We start from the raw sequence: 21,308 nt of genomic DNA on the forward strand, positions 1-21,308 counted from the left end.
TTCCCTCTGCTCCCCTTGGAGACATTATCTTCTTTAGGCTACTACCACCTATGTGATGCTGACATCTAAATTATTTTCACTTCCCTGCTATCATACCTGAGCTCGAATTCAAAGTCTTAAACTGGATATAGTCGAAAGGTCCTGGGAGCATTGTCCACGTGAACCCGTGTTCCTCATTTTAACATTTTGGCAGACCCATTATGGTTTCATGTACAGGAAAACAATGTCACAAGTCTCCTGATGTAAGGTTTACATGACTATGGCATGCTGCTCACCAAAAAGGTGTAAGACTCTGTTGGTGTTCTAAGAAGCAACCAAAATGATACTCCAGTTTGCATGCATGACTGCTAACGGCTGGCCCCTTGTGCAAACTATGACTACTAGCAGTTTGAGACAGAGGGTTCTAGTAGGTAGCAGGTATTTTTACTTAGGCCTCAATGGGGAGACTGCCTGCTCTTTCTCTCCAGTAAAATTAGTTTAGTAGATCATAAAATAAACACCTCCTTCACCATAATGTATACTGCATGTTCATGCAAGAGCTTGGCTATACATTAGTCCTATGTCTCTCCCAGTGCAAGTAAAGCCCATAAAGGTGGTAGGGGACTTAAAAAGGTTAGTTGCAGAGCTAGCAGCCTCCCCTTTCCAACTTGTTTTCCTGTGCTGTTCCTTTAGTTTCCCTCAATCACTCAGGAATTCATAGGGAGACCAAGGGCGCTGTCTGTCTTCTAGTACCGTTTTGAGCTCTGACAAACTGTAAACTGGTTCTAGAAGATCAAGGTGACCCCGAGATAGGGCAACACTTGAACAATTTGGCCTGGTCAAAGGGCACACTTTGGGTTACCTGCCCACCCTGCATCCTGTGCTTTGTACTGAGGGCAAGGACGTGTTAAGCTGAATAAACAGACAGAGTTACGTTTGCCCGCACTAAAGGCTGTAATGGAGCACTGGTCAACTGTGAGGAAGACCCACTTGGTTATGATTAGGGCTCCCCGGTTTTATGGTATTTCAAATCAAATCAAATCAAAAATTTCTTTATTCGGCTCGCCACAGTGAGTCATAAAAGATACAATTTTTAAAAATACACATTTAAATACATTTTCAGAAACACGTTTAAAATTCATTGTGTTTAAAGGTCATGTCTGGTTGTAAATATTCACAATAATGGTAGTTTTCCAAAATGTAAACTATAGCATACACCTATGGGTATAGCATCAATTAAAATGGTACAGTTTCTTTAAATAAAAACAGATCTGGGTTAGGTCAGCCTAGATTCTGTCTATGGCGCATGATGTATTGTAGGAAATTAGAGACAGTGTGGACCAACCCCTCCCCCTTAAGCGACTGTAAAAACAATAACGCCGGGCGACAGGTACGGAAGCCCGTGCGTCTTAAAAGGGGGATTAATAATTTCTTCCGCTGGTCTGTGTAGTATTTACAAAATAAGATAGTGTGAATTGTAGACTGGGAAGAACTCCCGTCACAAGGGCAGAATGGAATTATTTTGGCCCAGTTGTTTCTCAATGGAAATGTGACTAGTCGATGGAAACAATTCAATCTAAACCTTACAAGAAGGTATAGCTCATAAGAAGTAATGTTGTACATCAGGTAAGGTTGTATCCCAAAGACGGTCTGGACTGTTAAACTCTGTCTGACCGTTTGTTTCATGATCTCCGAGTTAAGTCTTAAGTCTTCGAGATGTCTATAGCAAAGATCGTGAAAGACTTTTCTTGTTAACTCCTTGATTGTAGGGGGATCATTATAATATTTTCCTAGGCCAAGATCAGTAAAAAAGTTTTTGACATAGGATAGCCACCCAGATCTATGAGCATTATCTAGGTCCTTGCAGTCTCGAATGATAGTTTGTGTAAGGAGAGATTTATCAGATGTCCATATTCGGTGCCATAATAGAAGAGGCTGGATTTTCGCCAGGTCGGCAACATATGGAAGACCTAATTCTACGTGGCAGGAATAGTTTGCGGCTGATGTTGGTAGAGCAAGGAGATATTTCAGAAAGTTGTTTTCTATCGTCTGAATGGCTGCCACAGACACATATCCCCATACTCCTGCACCATACAAGGCCACTGATATACATTTGGCTTTGTAGATCTTTACCATCTCTGCAGGTGCTTTTCTCCCAAGTTTCCTCGAGAAACTCACAAGTGCAGAGGTGGTTCTAGCAAACTGCAGTTTTCTTATTTCAACTGCCGGTTTCCAGTTTAATTTTTTGTCGATCATGACACCTAAGTAAGGATAACTATCCGTACTTGCTAAACTCTCCTTATTCAAGTATATTGATCTGGTTTTAGTACTCTTGCTAACACCTGCCCTCATGACGAAGGTTTTCCCTATATTGACCTTAAGGTTCAGGCTAGACATAAAAGAGGCGTATTTATTTAAAGCCCCCTGGAGTTCATTTGGGGTGCGGGCCAAAATAACCGCGTCGTCCGCGTATAAAAGTGCCGGGATACGACGGTTGGCCGCCATAGGAAGGTCCTGAGCTCCCTTCAACATTTCACCCTCCAGACCATTTGTATAGAGGGTGAAGAGGAATGGAGCCAGGACACAACCTTGTCTCACCCCCTTTTCTATCCCAAAGGGTACAGTCAATTCGCCATTTATTCCGAATCTTACTCTGGCACTTGCATCCGCATAGAGTTCTCTTAGAAAGGTGACTGCGGTTTGGTCCATCCCTAGGTCTAGAAGGATGGACCAAAGTTTAGCGTGGTTTACGCAGTCAAATGCGGATGATAGGTCAACGTAGACCATATATAGTGCTCCGGCCTTGATATTAACGTATTTATCTATCAAAAGTGATAGGTTTAAGGCCTGGTCTATAGTGCCCAGTCCTTCTCGGAACCCATATTGTAGGTCAGATAGGATGTTATTCTCCGCTGCCCACTCCTGCAAACGATCGAGTATAATTCGACCCATCACCTTCCCTGTTGAATCCAGGAGGGAGATGGGGCGGTAGCAGGTAACTATTTTTAGGCCTTTTGCGTCCGAATTTATCCATATTTATTTTTGGGCCATTTCATCTGTATTTATCCACATTTATTTTGTGTTTTGCGTATAAATGAAGTTGTAAAACTGTACATTTTCATATCTATTTAACTGATGGACGTGCTCTCACACTATGTCGTCTGTCATGTTTTAGCTATTAAAGCTGCCAAATATTACACAATACATCCACTGGTAAATACTAGCATTATACCATAAATGGATGTCGACATATGGCATCATTTTAAGAAATTTCATCCTGTTTTTTTAATTTCCCTTTGTGTCCATCTACTCAGCTGCTGGCCGATAATTCATGAAAGACGGCACAGAGAGTCACTTAAAAGAAGCACAATTTTCTGTATTCATCCACTTTTAAAAATAAATGCAAACAGAAAACACAATGTTTTCTGTCTGTAAAAATCCGTAAAAACGGAAAACAGGGAGCCTTAGTTACGATTCTTCCCCCGCTAAATGCTTGGTGAAAACTTTTAATTCAATTAGACACTTAGAAATACCAACTGTTCAGAACTCTGGAAATATGCTGCCCACTTCAGCTTATTCAGGGCTAGTTTTATATCTTGGGTCTCAGCACAACCATAGAGTGAAGGCGCAACCAAAGGCAGGAGCATGGTTGTTATTTTTTTTTTGGATTAAAGACCATAACCCTGGACTGGGAAAAACCCTCTGCTGATGCAGGGCCCAGGATTAAAACTGCCCTGTGAGAAGAGGACCTGCTCTGTTCCTACGGAACTCAGTTCCAGCATTCAGTAACTTTATGTCATGTCAGACGCATGGAAGCTGCTAAAAATTGGATCCTGCACCATCAGACCTGCCTGACAAGAGTCTGTTGTGTAGCCTCCTTGAAGAAGATGTGTTTCACGTTACAGAGACTGATCATTATATGGTGCTGGAATTGTGAGGCCAATGAGCATTTGATAGTAGAAAAGAACTTAAAAGTGTTCATAATACAGGAGGGCAAGAATGTTAAACAACATTACAATTAATACTTTTTTTTTTTCTTAACTCCAGTGAAGTGTTGGATATCTAGACATTTAACCAACATCACCATTCCAGATCAAACCCTATCTGTATCACTTTTGTTGGGACGACAATGGTATGGTAAACTGATGCTGCCCTAAGTTAGGCAACTGCATGTGATACCGATTCCCTTTCATCCCCCGCAGACATGAAATCATGCGTGTGAAGTGAGTCCTAGACCTCAATTTGACCATGAGACCCTGGGGCTGACTTTGATGTCAGGAGGGGTGACAAAGGTATACTCTCGAGCGGTCACAAGACTGCCATCTGTGCCCTTTGGACAGTGTACAGTGGAGGCAGCACACCATTTTGAATACATAGTACTGAACATAACCGTTTAAACAAGCATTTGGAATTCAATAGGTCTCGCATTAGTAAAAGTTTGAGCTTTTGGCGTTGCAAATAATAATGCAACACCAATAGATCTAATTTTCAGTAACGCAAGAACTTTATAGTGGAGTGGGGTAGAGTGAAGTGGTGTAGTATAGAATGGAGTAAAGTATTATAGAGTGGAGTAGTGTAGCGTGGAGTGGCGTAGAGTTGAGTAAAGTGGCATGGATTGCAGTAGAGTGGCATAGAGTGTTGTAGAGTAGACTGTCAGAGTAGAGTGTCGAAGAGTTGAGTGGCATAGAGTAGAGTGTCAGAGTGGCATAGGGTGTTGTAGACTGGAGTGTGATAGAGTGGTGTAGAGTGGAGTGACGTAGAATGTTATGGCACAATGTAACGCTGAGAGGAGTAAAGTGGTGTGGAGTTTAGTACGTTGGAGCGGCATAGTGTTGTAGAGTGGAGTAGAGTGCCGTAGAGCGAAGTGGTGCAGAGTGTCAGAGTGGAATAAAGTAGTGTGTCATAATGTGGAGTGGCATAGAGTGGCTTGTAGTGAGCTAGAGTGAAATACAGTGGTGTAGAGTGGAGTAAAGAGGCGTAAAGTGGAGAAAAGTGGAGCATCATAGAGTGTTTTAGAGTGGAGGTCGTGGAGTGGCATGGAGTTGAGTAGAGTGAAGTGGCACAGAGCATCATAGAGTGGAGTGTCAGAGTGGAAAAAAGTAGTGTGGCATAAAGTGAAGTGGAGTAGAGTGGCTTATAGTGACCTAGAGTGAAATACAGTGGCGTAGAGTGAAGTAAAGAGGTGTAAAGTGGAGAAGAGTGGAGAAGAGAAGAGTGGAGTAGAGTGGAGTGTTGTAGAGTGGAGTATGGTAGAGTGTTGTAGGGTGGAGTAAAGTGGCATTGAGTAACAGAATTGACAGGCCTGTTTACAGAAAGTGGACACTTTTTGTGGAAGAATACAGTAAACAGGTCCTGCTCCACAGTAGAGTGAAAGACATGCTAAACAACCTAAAAGGAGTAAAGCAAACAAATAGAGAACAAGCAAATGTGAGTTACAAACTACTAAGCCAATGGTAAGCCATTGGCGGAATGCATTCTCAGGGAAGCATTCAGAAGTTCCCCAAGAAGACGTAAGCAAGACTTTGACCTAAAAAGAGAGTCATTATAACTTGGGCTAGTCTCACCTTGCCTGACGCAGCACCTTGTTTATTGATGCTCCATAGCGGAGACTGGGTGATCAGCAACAGGAAACAAGGATGAGAGGATGGGAAAGAGAGAAAGAGAGAGAGGCATTAGCAGAGAGTGTTAAAAAGAGACAGTGAACTGGAAGAAGAAGAGATGGAGAGAGGCGAGATAGAGAAGATGGGAAAAAAGAGAGGAGGCGGAGAGAGGGGGGGGACATAGAATAGCTAGATTGGTAGTGTGAATGAGAGAGATAAAGAGGGAAAGAGCAAGAGAAATGGGCGACAAAGGGTGTGAATGAGAGAAAGTATAAGAGAAGGGTAGAGAGGGATAGAGAGAGAAAGGAAGAGAAAGAAAGAAAGAGAGAGAGAGAAAGATTGTGTGAGTGAGAGCGAGAGAGACTACATTAGCGCTCGGAAGATACTTTCCAATTGTTCTGTTTCTAAGGCCCAGACCTGACTCTAAACCAAACAGTAAGCCAAGGACGCAGCTATAACTTGTAACCAGTGATCTGTCCCCGCATTGTGCTGTGAGCAGGATATCTATCTGGGAGCGACCCCAGGAAGGCGCTTGTAGATACAAGATGAAGGGAAGGGAGCCCGGCGAACACACAAGTAGATTAGAATAACGTAGGTCACAAGAGTATTCGAGTAATGGACACAGGAACAGAGAAGGGAACATGAGTGGGAACCGGAAACAGGGAACAAGAGAGGACTGGGGAAAGGCGAGAGGGGTCTCAGGGAACGGAAAGGTCTACAGGGAAAGATAATGGGAAAATCTGACAACAGAGGGAACAAAAATGAAGAGTAAGCAACAGTTCAAAAAAGAGAGGGAAAAAAGCAGAGGGAAAGTGAGAAAAAAAAACGAAAGGAAAATAATGAGAAAGAGAGAGGGAGCAAGACATGGAAAGAGTGATCGAGGGTAAGAGAGGAAATAAAGTGGTAAAAGAGAATAAGAGGAAAAGAGTGCGAGCAAAGTGTAAGCGGAGAAGGAATGAGCCCTTACCTGCCGCTCAGTCTCGGAGTCCATGTCTGTGCGAGCATCAGCGGGTCCATGTGAGAGTTGAAAAGAGGCAGCCGGCACTGGCACAGATCTCCAGCGGGCAGTGATGCTGCCTCAGAGGGCCCCACCAAGAGCACATCGGACATGGATACGGCATCCAACGAGCAGAGAGACGAAGATGGCGGTGCAGCCTTTGGGAGAAAAGATGTAAGGAGAAAGGTGTGCGTGCGTTGTGCTGAAACGCCAGAGGGAGGGAAAGTGAAAGCACGCCATGCGCGAGTTGAGGGAGCTGAGCCGTACACGTGCACATCTCCTATCCTCCGTACGCGCACATCTGCTGTCTCTTATGCTAACGCCATCAGCCCTACGCATGCACATCTCCTTTCTTCCATACGTGTGCACATGTCCTGTCCCCCTTCGGCACAGAAAGCGACAATAGATCTCACCAAGGGCGAGTAGCGCATGTGCTGTGTCGCTAGGCGAGACCTAAAAAGATTAGAGTATGAGAACTAAAGGCCAACTCGTATGAAGTCCCACTTATGTCATGACCAGAACCTATGCTGATATCCCTGTATGTATGCTTAGTGCAGGGTCGGACTGGCCTATGGGGCAGTAAGGCAGTGCCCAACAGGCTGGTCTGTCAGATCAGTGTGTGGACCAATCTTATGGTTTGTGGGCTCATTTAATCATCTGCTGGGCAATTTTTTACTGTGAATCCCCGATATTAAAATAAACATTGCCTGCAGCAAGCTCAAATCCATGCAGTCTCCCATACCTTACAAAACACTTATACAGCAAGTCTTCCCAAAGTCAAAACTGCCCCAATTTGAAACATGAGCCACTCTTATGGTGGTATTTCGGCCTATTTTGTCTCCCAGTCCGACTCTGTTGAGTACAGTTTGAGTGGTAGTCTGACTTTGTGTTTGCGAGTGTCTTGAGTTCTGAACCCAGTGGGATCCCTTTTGGATTGAGCCTGGTGTGACATGGCACAGGAAGGATGTTGCGATATAGCACCACCAGACAGGTGAAGTGTCTTGGCCCAAACATTCCCACGTTGTTCCAGTTCCAAGATTCTTCACTGACCAAGGATGGGGTTACTATGCAGAGCGGCTGTGAATCAGAGTTGGTATCTATGGAAGCCAGTCTCCCAGAGGTGAGTGAAACTAAACTCTATACATTATACACGCGATGAAGGCCTCTGACTGAGACCTGGGAATCTGCCTACCTCCTCAGAGGTGAAGAGAAGTGACTTGGTCTACATGAGCTACCTGCCTGAGGAGGAGAAGCCGAGCCGCCAAGTCCAGGGAGAGTAGAGGCCCAGGAAAAGCAGTGGGACTGTGCCCAGAGTTGACCTGAGAATTCCCACAGTTCACCTGGCCTCCCTGTGTGCCCAAGAGAAGCCAACATAAACCTGGTAATAGTACATAAAATTGTCCATTTGCTCCTCCTTTTTATGGGCTCTAAATGTAAGCTGAAATCACCTAGTCGCACTCTTTGCTCAAGTGGCCAGTTCCTTCTGGAAGTACTCAAACACAAATCAGTCACTTTTGGGGACCAAGCCCTTTCCGTAGCAGCAGCAAGGCAATGGAACAAACGCCATATAGAACTTTGTCCAAACCCCTCTCTTTCTTCTCTGAGGAAAACACATTTATTTTTAATAAATAAATGGCATTTTAACCTTTGACCTTTCAGTCCCTCAGATTGTACTATTACATTCTACAACGTCAAGAAACCTTACGATAGTCAAGCGCAATACAAATAACGTAACACTTCACTCCCGGTCATTAAGGACACGGTCTCTAATTTTTACATTTTCACCTACAAGTCATGGTTTTCAGGTGTGTGTTCATTTAAGTAATTCTAAAGAAGCAAGACAAGCTACAATAAGGTCCAGGACTGGAAACACTGTCCGTAATGATCTAGAAGGAGGCAGTCACCATAATGTACGGCCATTGGGTCGACCACAGTGCGGATGAGACCTCTCAGCTTTGCCACTGCGTGAGCGGTGTCGGGCTATGGAGGTACTGATAGAGAGTAGAGGGCTGGGCGTTTGGTCCCAACTTTCAAACACAGCCTTAGTAGCACCCACCTCCAAACAGCAATATACTGTGAATATGTAACGGGCAGCTCACCACACCAAGCAAACAAAGCGTCCACTTCTCTTTGGGTGCCCCATCCACGATCTGGAGCTTTGCATCATCACCTCATATGGTGCACAGGTGGCGTTGCCAAAGACCCTTTGTGAGGCAGATTAATTTCTAACGAGGCTCTACCCAACAGCTGTAAGGACCAAACTCTACGCACTGAAATCAATGATATGACGCTAAAGAGTTCTAACACTGAATGTTCTGTTCACACCATTTTACTGGACATGTTTTGATTCAATGGCTTTCAATGATGTTTTTTTAGTACATCCCCAATTGGGAGGAGCCTCATTACCATTTTAGGATGAAGGCGGTGCAACATTGCTTATTGACAGTTCCATTTCTGGTGTGGATTAGATCATTCCTAATAAGACAAGTATGGTAAAAAAAAGTGACAGTGACATGCCCTTCGTATTTAATGGAATAATAATAGAGGTGTGTGCGTGTGTCTGTGCCTGTGTGTGCCTCTCTTTCTCTCTCTCATATTGATGTGCTATGCCTGGTTCCATAAGTAATCTGCTTATTTGCGTTTTATGAGCAGGACCACTTTCTTGATTCGATTCCTATGTCACAATGAATATGTATTGGGTTTTCTCACGTGCAAAGGTGACACCATGGGAAGCTATGGGAAATATTAGATAACCGATTAATTGGGAACTTCAGCTTGCACCCCCACGATTCTGATCAACCGATAACGGTTTTCAAATCAACATGCAAAGGTGTCTTTTGATGCACCATTTTGGTTGAAACGAGATGGTTAAAACGTAAGTAATATTGTTCACGAGAAAGAAATTCCTACTCTTCCCATTCAGGGCAGTATTACACCTACTTGGGCCATACCATGGCATTAGCTCACAATGGAAAAAACCTTGGAGTTCTTGTGGATGAGCATCTGGTTATGGATTTCCAGATTCCATCCGTCATTAAAAAAGTACCTTACATCTTTTCAAACTATGCAAAGCAATATATCCCAATCCAATGGACAAGAGACAAATAATGGTAGATTTGTAACCAATTCTCTGTTGCGTTCTGAAAAACATCCTTTTGAAGGTGGTACCTTACTTCCAGCAAGACAGCATTTCGTTCAGATTATAGGGGCAAGGCTCTTAACAGGGGATGTGGAGATACAAGGACATCTTGTCTGCTTCAGGAAATTACAATGGTTATAGGGGGAAGGCAGAATAAATTGTCATTGATGGCGTCTGGTGCATACACTATCTACGGTGTTGCCCCTAAATATTTTTGAGTGAAACTCTTGGTCAAGTTCTTACTGTGCTCACTTCTAAGGGGACAGTTGTAAAAATGATGGGAGGATACATTTGCTCAGCTCTTGCTCCCAAGCTGTGGAATGTTTTTCTACTGTCTACCAAATTGAACCTATTCCGCTAAAGGCTCTGAGCTTTACTTACACCAACGTTGCTCTCAAAGTAACTTTCATTCAGTCTCCAGGCAACCGACAACCAAGCATCCAGTGATGGTGAACACAGAGTGCGCTATGCAAGTACCCTCACTATTTGAGAAGGCCATGGTGTTCACTTTGCCTCAACTGTACTGCGGTTTACTAATCATCCGGTTGCCTGGCTGAGTTAGGGCTTGGATGGGGACCTCTTGCAGAAGTGTCAACTTTAAAACCTTCTTGGCATTACTCTGTATAGGCAAGACATCATCAGATGGAAACAATAATTTATTCACAATGTACATGAAAGACCACTCATACTTACCCTACAAAAAGTTGTATTCACTGATGATATTATTTTACACAGACTTAGCCCATCTGCTATTTCTCGTGACAATCCCAGGGCATATATTGTAAAGGAGGGCAAGGGGCTGACTTTGGTTTAGCTTGGAAATGTACGCAATTGTGTGAATCCCTTTGAGATTAAGTGTTTGGCCTACTTAGGCAAATCATAGATTGGAAAAACCTTCCCAACAACTTTAGAAACATCTGGCTTGCTGGCTGCGCACACTTAATAACAGGCCGCAATTAGGACTTCACTGAAATACAGCCAATGTCCTTCACAGACTAAAAGCACAAAGCCAACCAAGCCCACTGTACAAAGGGCCAGATGTACAAAGCATTTTTCCGGTCGCAAACAGCCAGATTCAGAGAATCCGTACGTTGGCGACCGGAAAAATGCTTTTCTAATGTACAAAATGCGATTTAGTAACTTGTTACTGAATGGCAATTTGCATTTGCGATTCAGTATTTGGAAGGGGCGTGCTTTGGGCGTCTGTTCCAAATATCGAATCAGTATTGTATGTATAAGTATTTTGCAAGCACATTCCGGTTGCAAAACAGTAATAGTTTACCACCAGTTTGAAAGATGTGTTAACCCATTCACAAATGGGAAAGGGGTCCCATTGGGACGCCTTCTCCTTTGAAGAATGTTGAAAAAATATTTTTAAGAGCACGTACCGCTGCCTACTCACAAAAAAATGATACTCTAAAGTTTCATTTTTTTATTTTTAAACGCATCCTGTTTTCCTTTGCTGATAAATAAAGCATTTTTTAAAAAAATGCAGGTCATTTTCCTTAATTACAGACATGGTGGTCGGCTGTTGGTTACAATTCCTAATGGGTCGCAAATTCTGACTTACCTCATTAATATACATAAGGTACATCGATTTGCGACCCACTAGGAATCTCTAATTAGAAGTTAAACGTTTTCTTATAAAAGGCATTACGATTCTGTAAGAAAGGCAATTAGAAAATCGAAATTCCTACTTTTTGTACATCTGCCTCGAAGTCACTGAAACATCAGGCAATATACTAATTTGCAACTGTTGCAAGGACTAAGTGGCCGACGGAAGAGAGTGACAGGTGCCCCGACTCATTCAGGTAACATCTTTACTCATTTTATACGTTATAAACGAGGTGTTTACAAACAAATGATGGGAATCTAAGTTTAAACAGCAGATTCGTCAACTGAAACAAACCAACACAGATAGTGGCAAACTGTCCACGAAGACGAAGCTGAAAGAAAAAGTAAACAATGGCCCTCGGCTAAAAGTTGCTAATATTAAGGCAACTTGTGCATCCTATTAGCACGATGCATCATAGAAGAAAATAATATCTTGACCATGTAGTTAGTTAATACATTTGTCATTTACACAGCATTCAAATGTTTGTTTTCTAAGACTGCTAAAAATAAAGTATATAGGTTGCGTTCTTTCCACAAAAAAAGTAAAATATATTCTACATTTAAAGTTGCATCTATGACGTGCTTACTAGTAGTGACTTAGAGAAATTAGATCAATAACTTTCTATCAGGACACAGACCACGTAAATATTAACTAATAATAATAACTACAGTGAAAGGGAAACTCTCCGGTGTGAAGCACTGCTAAAGAGTTTTTGATAAATGCTCGAATGTTACACACACACACACGTTGTACAGTATTTTGGTGCAAATCTGTTTCATTGGTACTCCAGATCTCTTCAGGCTTCTCTTGCCACACGCCACAGCGCGCACGGTGCAGTTCAAGGGTCCACCATCCCTCTGTGCCAACCACCCTTCAGGAACCACAATCTCCTCAGCATAGGCACACTGGAGACAGCTCCGCACGTCCACACGGGCTACAACTCTGCACGTCCACTCTCGGTACAACTCTGCACGTCCACACCGGAGGCAGCTCTGCACGTTCACACCGGGTACAACTCTGCACGTCCACACTGGGTAAAACTCTGCATGCCCACACTGGCTACAACTCTGCACGCCCACTCTCGGTACAACTCTGCATGTCCACTCTCGGTACAACTCTGCACGTCCACACCGGAGGCAGCTCTGCACGTTCACACCGGGTACAACTCTGCATGTCCACACTGGGTACAACTCTGCATGTCCACACTGGCTACAACTCTGCACGCCCACTCTCGGTACAACTCTGCACGTCCACACCGGAGGCAGCTCTGCATGTTCACACCGGGTACAACTCTGCACGTCCACACTGGGTAAAACTCTGCATGCCCACACTGGCTACAACTCTGCACGCCCACTCTCGGTACAACTCTGCACGTCCACACCGGAGGCAGCTCTGCATGCCCACACTGGGTAAAACTCTGCATGCCCACACTGGCTACAACTCTTCACGCCCACTCTCGGTACAACTCTGCATGTCCACTCTCGGTACAACTCTGCATGTCCACTCTCGGTACAACTCTGCATGTCCACTCTCGGTACAACTCTGCATGTCCACTCTCGGTACAACTCTGCATGTCCACTCTCGGTACAACTCTGCATGTCCACTCTCGGTACAACTCTGCACGTCCACACCGGAGGCAGCTCTGCATGTTCACACCGGGTACAACTCTGCATGTCCACACCGGGTACAACTCTGCACGTCCACTCTCGGTACAACTCTGCACGTCCACTCTCGGTACAGCTCTGCACGTCCACTCTCGGTACAACTCTGCACGTCCACTCTCGGTACAACTCTGCACTGCGCCCGGTAACTTCAGCACGGATCCCCTCCCTCAACAAACAGTGGAAAGATGAACTCTCCCCCCTGCACAACGCAAACTTACTTCCTGCATCGACACATGAAGCATATTTAAAAAACACAATATAAAGAATCGAATGACTATGAGCTGCTCTAAAATACGATGCATCCTTGCGTGGAGTGGCTGCTCCGGTAGTTTAAGTACCGAGGGGGTTTCCACTGACAATGCAGGGCTCAGAGAGGCGGTTCACATCTCGGCAGAGTCCCCGTCGAAGGTAGCAGTTTAAAGGACTTTTTTTGTTTGTTGCAGAATCTATTTTAGAATTTGCTTCAAACTACGCCGTTGTCATTCCCCCAACCCCCTCGCAAAAAAAACTCACAGCCTACGGCAACTTTTCCATCTGCTTCATGTTCATTTTTTCTGCTATTCACATCACCCACCCCTCGTTCGCCGCTTCCCTACCACGTCTTGCTTCTCGGTTATCCCTTGCACCGTCCATACCAGAGGTCCCCGGAACGCACGTTTTCCCCCCTCATCTCGAGTCCATTCGGCCGGTTCTGCGCACCCCGCGGGCCGCCCTCACCTCCACTGACGCCCTGACAGTCGCGAGAGGCGCCCCAGACGTCCTTCCTTCACGGCCTCCACACGGTCCGCGTCGCGCGCCACGACGCCGCAGCCCACACTGCTCCAGTGTGTGCCTCTAATGGGAAGCAGCTGGGCTGCGGCGTCTGCTCGGAAACGGACCGGGAGGAAATGCCTTTGGTTGGGCCAGTCAGGTTCAGGCTGCAGCTATGTGCGAAGCTGGAAACAGGGCAGCGCGGTGTCACCCGCCATCGCCCGTGTTTTACACTCAAAACTTTAGAACAAGTCACGCGCCTTGGCAAAGAGCACACTCTTTAGAGCTACAGCCGTGAAAGCGAAGCATCTTTCAACGTGCGACTGGGTCTAGGTATTGATAGGCAAACACGGCATCCACAGGGCGGGATTTCCTCACACCTCACTTAAACACTCCACTGCAAGCAGGGCCTTGATCCCCCCCCCCCCCCCCCCCGGGTGATTAGCGCGCACTACAAACACTGATTGATTGATTGACTATAAGCATGCCCGTGCTGTATGTGGTGTACATACAGAATGGGCAGCTGGGCAACTAACAACAGATTCCAAGTGAGACCCTATTGACATAGAAAGTGAAGACAGAGCGAACTATGGCGTCACTTGGAGCCACGAGGTGGAAGAATCCATATTGTAGACGTGTACCCATGCGTTATTCCATGTTGGTTTGGTCCCTCTACTACCTCTTCCCCCTGCTCAGACCAACATCACAGAGACACAGGAGTCATGGAGGACGCCATGCACAACATAACCTCACCTCCCTCCCCGCACATTCTTGTGCCTTATGCTAGAATTCAATGCACCAGGTAATAGAGAAGGAACACAATTACTAGATAGTTTACCATCTATTGATTTAGCTCCTTCTCTGTCCAAATATACTAAAATGGCATCCTGCCCCCCTCCCAGCATCAGTATTCTACTTTTCTCCACATAACAGAACACCGGAGTCTTGCCATCCGTGCACAGTACCCCTCGCCCCCCCCCCCCGTCTAAATCCCTAAATTAACCTTCTGTCTGACCTCCCCATCCCCACACCATCAGATTAACCACAGAACCCAAGAAGGGAGGCCCAGCCCTGTACTGACAGTGGCTCTGTGACAGCAGGACCTACAATCCCCTGTCACCTGTTTGTGTGGAGAGGAGGTGGTGGTTGGCAGTACAAGAGGGACACTTGCGTCCCACCGCCTCCCTCCGCTCTGCAGCGACCAAAGAGAAACAGAAGGGGTGGGACAATCTGCCAACAATCACTGCACTGCTTCCCATTGGTCACTTGAGGGCCATGAAGGGAGAGGATTGGATTCTGTAACAGTAGCAGCTTTTCACTACTCTGACGTCAGAGAATGAACACGTTTCAAATCCAGTTCTAGTATATGCACAAACGACTGACCATCGAAGTCATAAGCAGTAGGTTATTTCCATCTTCCTTTTAAAACAATTGTATTGACTCCCAAGAACATCCCAATTTCACACACTGAAATCAGTCAAAAACAACAATTGTGGAGCTATTAAAAACAATAACAAAATCAGATCTTCACCCATAAAGTTACTTATACCTTTGTGTGTAGTTTATTCTTGTTTGGAATTCAAACTGCTGTTAGTAGTGCCTTGAAAGATGTAAATCTCCAAGCATTTCTAGGGAGGAAATGGGACAAGTAAAAGTTTGCTAATAACACGTATGTTGGAGGTGTACTGTTATACCTTGTCTCTTTAATATTTCAGAATGTGTGTATGAACATTCATGCTTGGATGCAGTCTTTTTTAGGTCGAGCTCAGCGGCAGCGCGCATGCACTGCTCGCTCTGCGAGGCATGCAGTAGTCGAGTATGCTGTGGAAGCCTCGCCTTCTCTCCGCCTATATTTATGATTGGCTGGTGTCATGGTCCTTGGTAAATGCCCCGGTTACTTACCGGTAATCTTCATTACTCCGAGTCCTAGTCTTCCTCGCCACAGTAATACATATGAGCCTCCGGCTCCACACAGAACTCCAAGTAAAATAAAAGAGCAGCGCTCTAGTCTCCCCTCCCTCCTCCAATATGGCCCCCAGTGGCTTCAGCCAATCCCATAAAAGGATACAAACCAACCAGCTCGATCTGATAATCAAAGCCGCAGACATGAAGCCACCACCAGGGCCGGGAGGGAAGGGAAACTATACTGTGGCGAGGAAGACTAGGACTCGGAGTAATGAAGATTACCGGTAAGTAACCGGGGCATTACCTCCTCGTCCAGTCTTCCTCGCCACAGTAATACATATGAGCCGATACCAAAGCAATCAGCTTCATGTAAGGAAATAGACCACACCAATAGTGCAGTGAAAAACATAATTTAATACACAGAGGTACAGTAATCAAAAGAGAACCTCTCAAGTCACCCCCGCAGTCAGAACAGAAGATGCAAATGAAGCAGAACCCCCACCCCCAATCTGGAGGCGGTAATGGGACATGAATGTATGAGGGGAAGACCAAGTAGCAGCCCTGCAAACATCCTCCATGGACACCCCTTTGAAGGAGGCCCAAGACACAGCAACAGATCGGGTGGAACGCCCCTGAACAGGAAGGGAGGGAACCACAGAAACAGAATCATACGCCAACAAAATGGTCTCCTTAATCCAGCGACTGATCGTCGAGAGGGAGGGTTTCAGGGCCTGACGTGATAAACCATAATTGACAAATAAGTTGTCCACTTTGCAAAAGGAAGACGTGCGTGATAAATAGATCAATAAGGAATGACGAACATCCAAGAGGTGCAACAGGGATTCCTCATCCGAGGAAGGATCAGGACAAAGACTCGGAAGAACCACCTCAGTAGACCTGTGAAAATAAGAATCCACCTTAGGAATAAACGTAGGATGAGGTCGCAATACCACACGGTCCGACAAAACCAAGAAGAATGGGGCAGAACGAAGGAAGGCACCCAATTCACCCATACGTCTGGCAGAAGCAATCGCCACCAGAAACACCACCTTGAGCGTTAAAAACTTCAAGTCCACCGACTCCAACGGCTCGAAGGGAGCCAACTGTAAAGAACGCAAAACCAAAGGTAGGTCCCAAGGAGGAGGACACATGATAGGACGGGGGCGTTTGAAAGAGAGAGACTTGAAAAGTCTAGCAACCAACGGTGAAACAGAAACCAAAGGGAGGACATGGAATGCCCGAATCGCAGCCCACTGTGCCCGAAGAGTCGAAATGGCCAATCCCAACACAAAACCATCATTTAAAAAATCCAGAATGCGAGCCGGGTCCAAAGAAGCCACCGACAGTTCGCGACTCATACACCAAGAAACAAAATTATCCCAGTGCCTCGCGTATGATTTAAGAGTAGAAGGCCTCCGGGATTGCTGAATGACCTCAGCCACAGCCACCGAACAACCATTCAGCATCAACGAATCCCTTTCAAGAGCCAGGCCCGCAGACCCAAGGAACGGAACACAGGCAGAGGAAGAAAAGGACCCATCAGAGGATAAGGAATGAATGGCAAGGCCCACCCCGGAGACACAGCCAATTCCACCAGCAGGGGATACCAAGGGCGACGCATCCAACCCGGAGCAATTAGAAGCACAAAGGATCCCTCCCTCTTGATCTTCTGCAAGACCGCCGGAATCAGGGGAACAGGGGGAAAGGTATACAACAGACCCGTCGGCCAAGGGAACGACAGGGCATCCACCCTCCAGGCATCCCGGCAAGGCATAATCGTGCAAAAGCAACGGATCTTGTAATTGTCCTGGGAAGCAAATAGGTCGACAATCGGATATCCAAACATCCTCCGCAACCTCCTGAACATCACATGCGTCAGGGACAAAGACCCCATGGAAGGAAACACCCGGCTCAGACAATCCGCTACAGTGTTCTCCGCGCCAGGTAGGTAAACAGCAGATAGGGACTCCAGATGTACCTCTGCCCAACAACATATCCGACGGCTGAGGCAACTGAGGGATCGAACCTTGCACCCCCCTTGATGGTTCACATAAGACATCACAACCTGATTGTCTGTTTGGATCTGTACATGGTGACCCCGAACAAGATCCGAGAAATCCAACAGACCCAGAAGGACGGCCTTCAGCTCCTTGTAGTTGGAGGAACATGACAACACCGACTGAGGCCAAACCCCCTGAGTTGTCGAATCCCCCAGAGTAGCACCCCACCCCAGCAGGCTGGCATCGGTAGTAACCACGCGGGTGGGAACAATCAGAAAGGGGCAGCCCCAGGACCGATGACCCTCGTCCAACCACCAACTCAGGACCACCCGAACATCTTCCGACATAGGAATCAAAACACTCATATCTAGGGAACAGGGGTCCCAATGCGACAAAACGTGGGACACCACCGGGTACATGTGGAGGCGAGCCCACGGCACCGTCAACAATGACGCCGACATTAGACCCTGAACCCTCAACCAGAGGCTCACAGGATGAGAATGCCCCAACAACAGGGCACAAACTGCAGATACCAGGGACAGAATCCTGGGAGGGGGCAGGAACACCATCCCCAACTGTGTCCTGAACAGAGCCCCAATGAAAGTCAATTCCTGTGCAGGAACCAGGGAGGACTTCGGAACATTCACTAGGAACCCATGATGCTCCAGGACATGGCACACTCTCTGGACATGCAACTCCGCCTTAGGAAGAGAAGAAGCAGAAATTAAAATGTCGTCCAGATAAGGAAAAACACTAATGCCCTCCCCATGCAAATGTCCAATAAGAGGAGCCAGAACCTTAGTAAAGACCCTGGGAGCAGAGCCCAAAGGGCAGTACCTGGAATTGGTAATGACGACCCAGCACGTAAAACCGGAGAAATTTCTGAGAGTCTGGATGAACAGGGATATGCAGATAAGCATCTCTTAAGTCTATTGATGCAAGGAAGTCGCCCTGAGATATCAGAGGAAGGATCAACTGAAGGGAAACCATCTTGAACTTCTGGTGAGGGATGTAAGCATTCAACCACTTCAGGTCCATCACTGGCCGAAGATCTCCAGTGCGCTTTGACACCAGGAATAGGATGGAATACACACCCAACCCCAATTGATCGACGGGAACAGGAATCACCGCACTTTTGACCACCAGGGATTCGATGCCTTCCAAAAGCGCCAATCTCCTTACAGGGTCTCTGGGACAAGGAGTGGCCCTGAAACAGTCTGGGGGAGTCTGGATAAATCCAATACGCAAGCCCTCTGAAACCACCTGCAGCACCCACTTGTCCGATACAGTCATTCTCCAAGAATCCAGGAATAAACTGAGGCGACCCCCAACCGGACCCAAACCAGGTGCGATCCAGTCATGACTTTGGTGCAGGAGTGGAGGAGGAAGAAGAACCGGAGAACCGGGTTTTTCCAAAGGAAGGAGCACCCCGGCCACGCCCCCTCCCACAAAAGGGCTGACCAGCCCGACCCCTCCTAGAAGGGCCAAAAGCCCGCTGAGAACCAAAGGAACGGAAGTGACTCGCCCTCTCAGGAGCCAGGAGTTTACGGTCCTCTGCCATCTTCTTTACCATGTCACCCAGAGGTGACCCAAAAAGTTTAACCCCAGAAAAAGGAATCTTCATCAGGAGATTTTTCTGCGCAGCATCAGCCTTCCATGAACGAAGCCACAACTGGCGCCTTGCAGCCACCGAAGACCCAGCCGCAGAAGCCTCCGCTCCCAAAGAGTCAAAGGAGACATCTGAAAGCAACCGAACCTGTTGCTCCATCATAGCCAGGGTAGAAGAAACATCCTCTCCCTGGTCCAACAACTCCGACAGAGACTGAAAATCCTTAAGCAAGGATTGGATAGCGTAAGACGAATAGGCAGCAGCCCTGATAGAAAATTTTGCAGCCGCAAAAGTGCGCTTCACCGCACCATCCACTTTACGGTCAACCGGGTCAGCAGGAGAAGAATCTTCTGAAACCACAGTCCCATGAGACGACATGCTGGCCAACAAGGAATCAACCTTCACCGAGGAAGGGAATTTCACAGCAAAATCCTGCAGCGGGTACCTCTTATTCAAAAATCGCGGAAAGGAACCCTTATCCACATCCTTCCATTCATTCTCCAAGACCCTTAAGACTGAAGAGTGTAGAGGCAAAGAATCAGGTTCAGGACATTGATATTGTGCAAAGAGATCGTCCTCCAGAGGAACAACAGAAGCAGGAAATACCAAGTTCTCTCGAATGTGACCCAGCACCTCCTTCAGGTCGGCACCCTGCACAAAACGACCCCTGACATCAACCTCCTCCTCATTCTCAGAATCAGCAGTCGCAGCGCCATCAACCTTAGCCTGCTTCGCAGGAGGAACAGGCACCTGACTCTGCATTGCAGCAGCCACAGCAGAATTGATCATCTGCTGTAATAATGCCATAGATGGTATTTGTATACCAGAGCCAGAAGCCACAACCAAGGGATCAGGAGCAGAATCAGCCACAGAACCACTCTCCATCATAGCCAAACACAAGTGTACGAATGAAGAAACACAGGCAAGGAAGAAGACAACACGCCTGGCATAAAAGGCCCCGGGGTTGCTAGGCAACCATACAAGCCAGGTCATGCACGCTGAAAAAACCAACATAAATGACGGAAGAAACAGCCGCGCGCATGCCCATAGACAGTGGATCAGGAATCACCGCACTACAGAGATCGTCGCGTGAGGTCGGAGTCAGATCCGAACACCGCCCCACCGCTGAAAAGGAAAGCGCACGGGAGTCTCCCGCCCCCACAGCAATCACATGCGGTCCCGTCAGCAGGCAAGAATGCGACCGGGAGCCTCCGGTCCCCAGAGCAAGCGCACCTGGCCGTGCTACGTCCGCTTAGCAGGACGCGCGGTCGGTAATTTAAACAAACCATCGTCAACAGTCAGGAAGCGGAACCAGAGACATAGCAGGACTCCCTCTCCAAAAAGTGAGACGACATGCTGACCATAGGATAGACAAAGGCAACGAAAGTCCGCTGAAGCAGGACCAGAGGCGCGAAGGCAGAAGAATGGGGAAAAAAACATATAAAAGAAAAACAATATAAACACACTACTTCCCCCAAACTAGATACCCTAGGGCAAAAAGGGTCCGCTCAAGCAGGACCCCAGCCCCACTCACCTGACCATCAGGTAACACAGCACTCGGAGAAGTGCAGAAAAAAAGAACAGATCGAGCTGGTTGGTTTGTATCCTTTTATGGGATTGGCTGAAGCCACTGGGGGCCATATTGGAGGAGGGAGGGGAGACTAGAGCGCTGCTCTTTTATTTTACTTGGAGTTCTGTGTGGAGCCGGAGGCTCATATGTATTACTGTGGCGAGGAAGACTGGATGAGGAGGTAGTGCGGGTTTCCGATTTTATGAGGCGCGTTAGTCCCTCCTTGTTACCACCCGGTCGCCATTTGTTACCTCCCATGAGGACTGGATCTTTTACTTGTGGCGTTACACGGTCTACTTCATAAGTCAGTAGGCACTATTTTTTTAATTTGATTTGCAGCGCTGTCCGCTTTCACTTCAGCGGCCACGCTTGTTTATTTAATAAATTTGCTGTGCGGGCCGAAAGGGAGCGTTTCTACTCACTAATTTAACAAGCATTTGCAATGCAATAGGTCTCAAATGTCGGCGCGTTTCAGCTATT

General features: G+C 46.6%; 1 protein-coding gene across 8 annotated transcripts in view; it reads right to left on the reverse strand.

Annotated features, from left to right (window-relative positions):
* The window catches only part of KIAA1210 (KIAA1210 ortholog), a 545,154-nt gene that overhangs the window by 263,263 nt on the left and 260,583 nt on the right, over positions 1 to 21,308 (reverse strand). The window contains exons 2-3 of one of the 8 annotated variants that reach the window (XM_085608043.1): positions 6,547 to 6,734; positions 5,544 to 5,588 (exon numbers count right to left, since the gene is read on the reverse strand). The exons of 3 other annotated variants lie outside the window; for them this stretch is intronic. In XM_085608043.1, the coding sequence (XP_085464169.1) occupies positions 5,544 to 5,588; positions 6,547 to 6,689 (188 nt within the window). In that variant the 5' untranslated portion in view covers positions 6,690 to 6,734. Of the gene's footprint in view, positions 1 to 5,543; positions 5,589 to 6,546; positions 6,735 to 13,568; positions 13,858 to 21,308 lie in introns of those variants that run through there. 4 more of the 8 variants (XM_085608044.1, XM_085608047.1, XM_085608049.1 and 1 more) reach the window with 4 other exon arrangements.

This window comes from Triturus cristatus, chromosome 5_2 (assembly GCF_964204655.1).
Source record: "Triturus cristatus chromosome 5_2, aTriCri1.1, whole genome shotgun sequence".
Classification (NCBI taxonomy): Eukaryota; Metazoa; Chordata; class Amphibia; order Caudata; family Salamandridae; genus Triturus; species Triturus cristatus.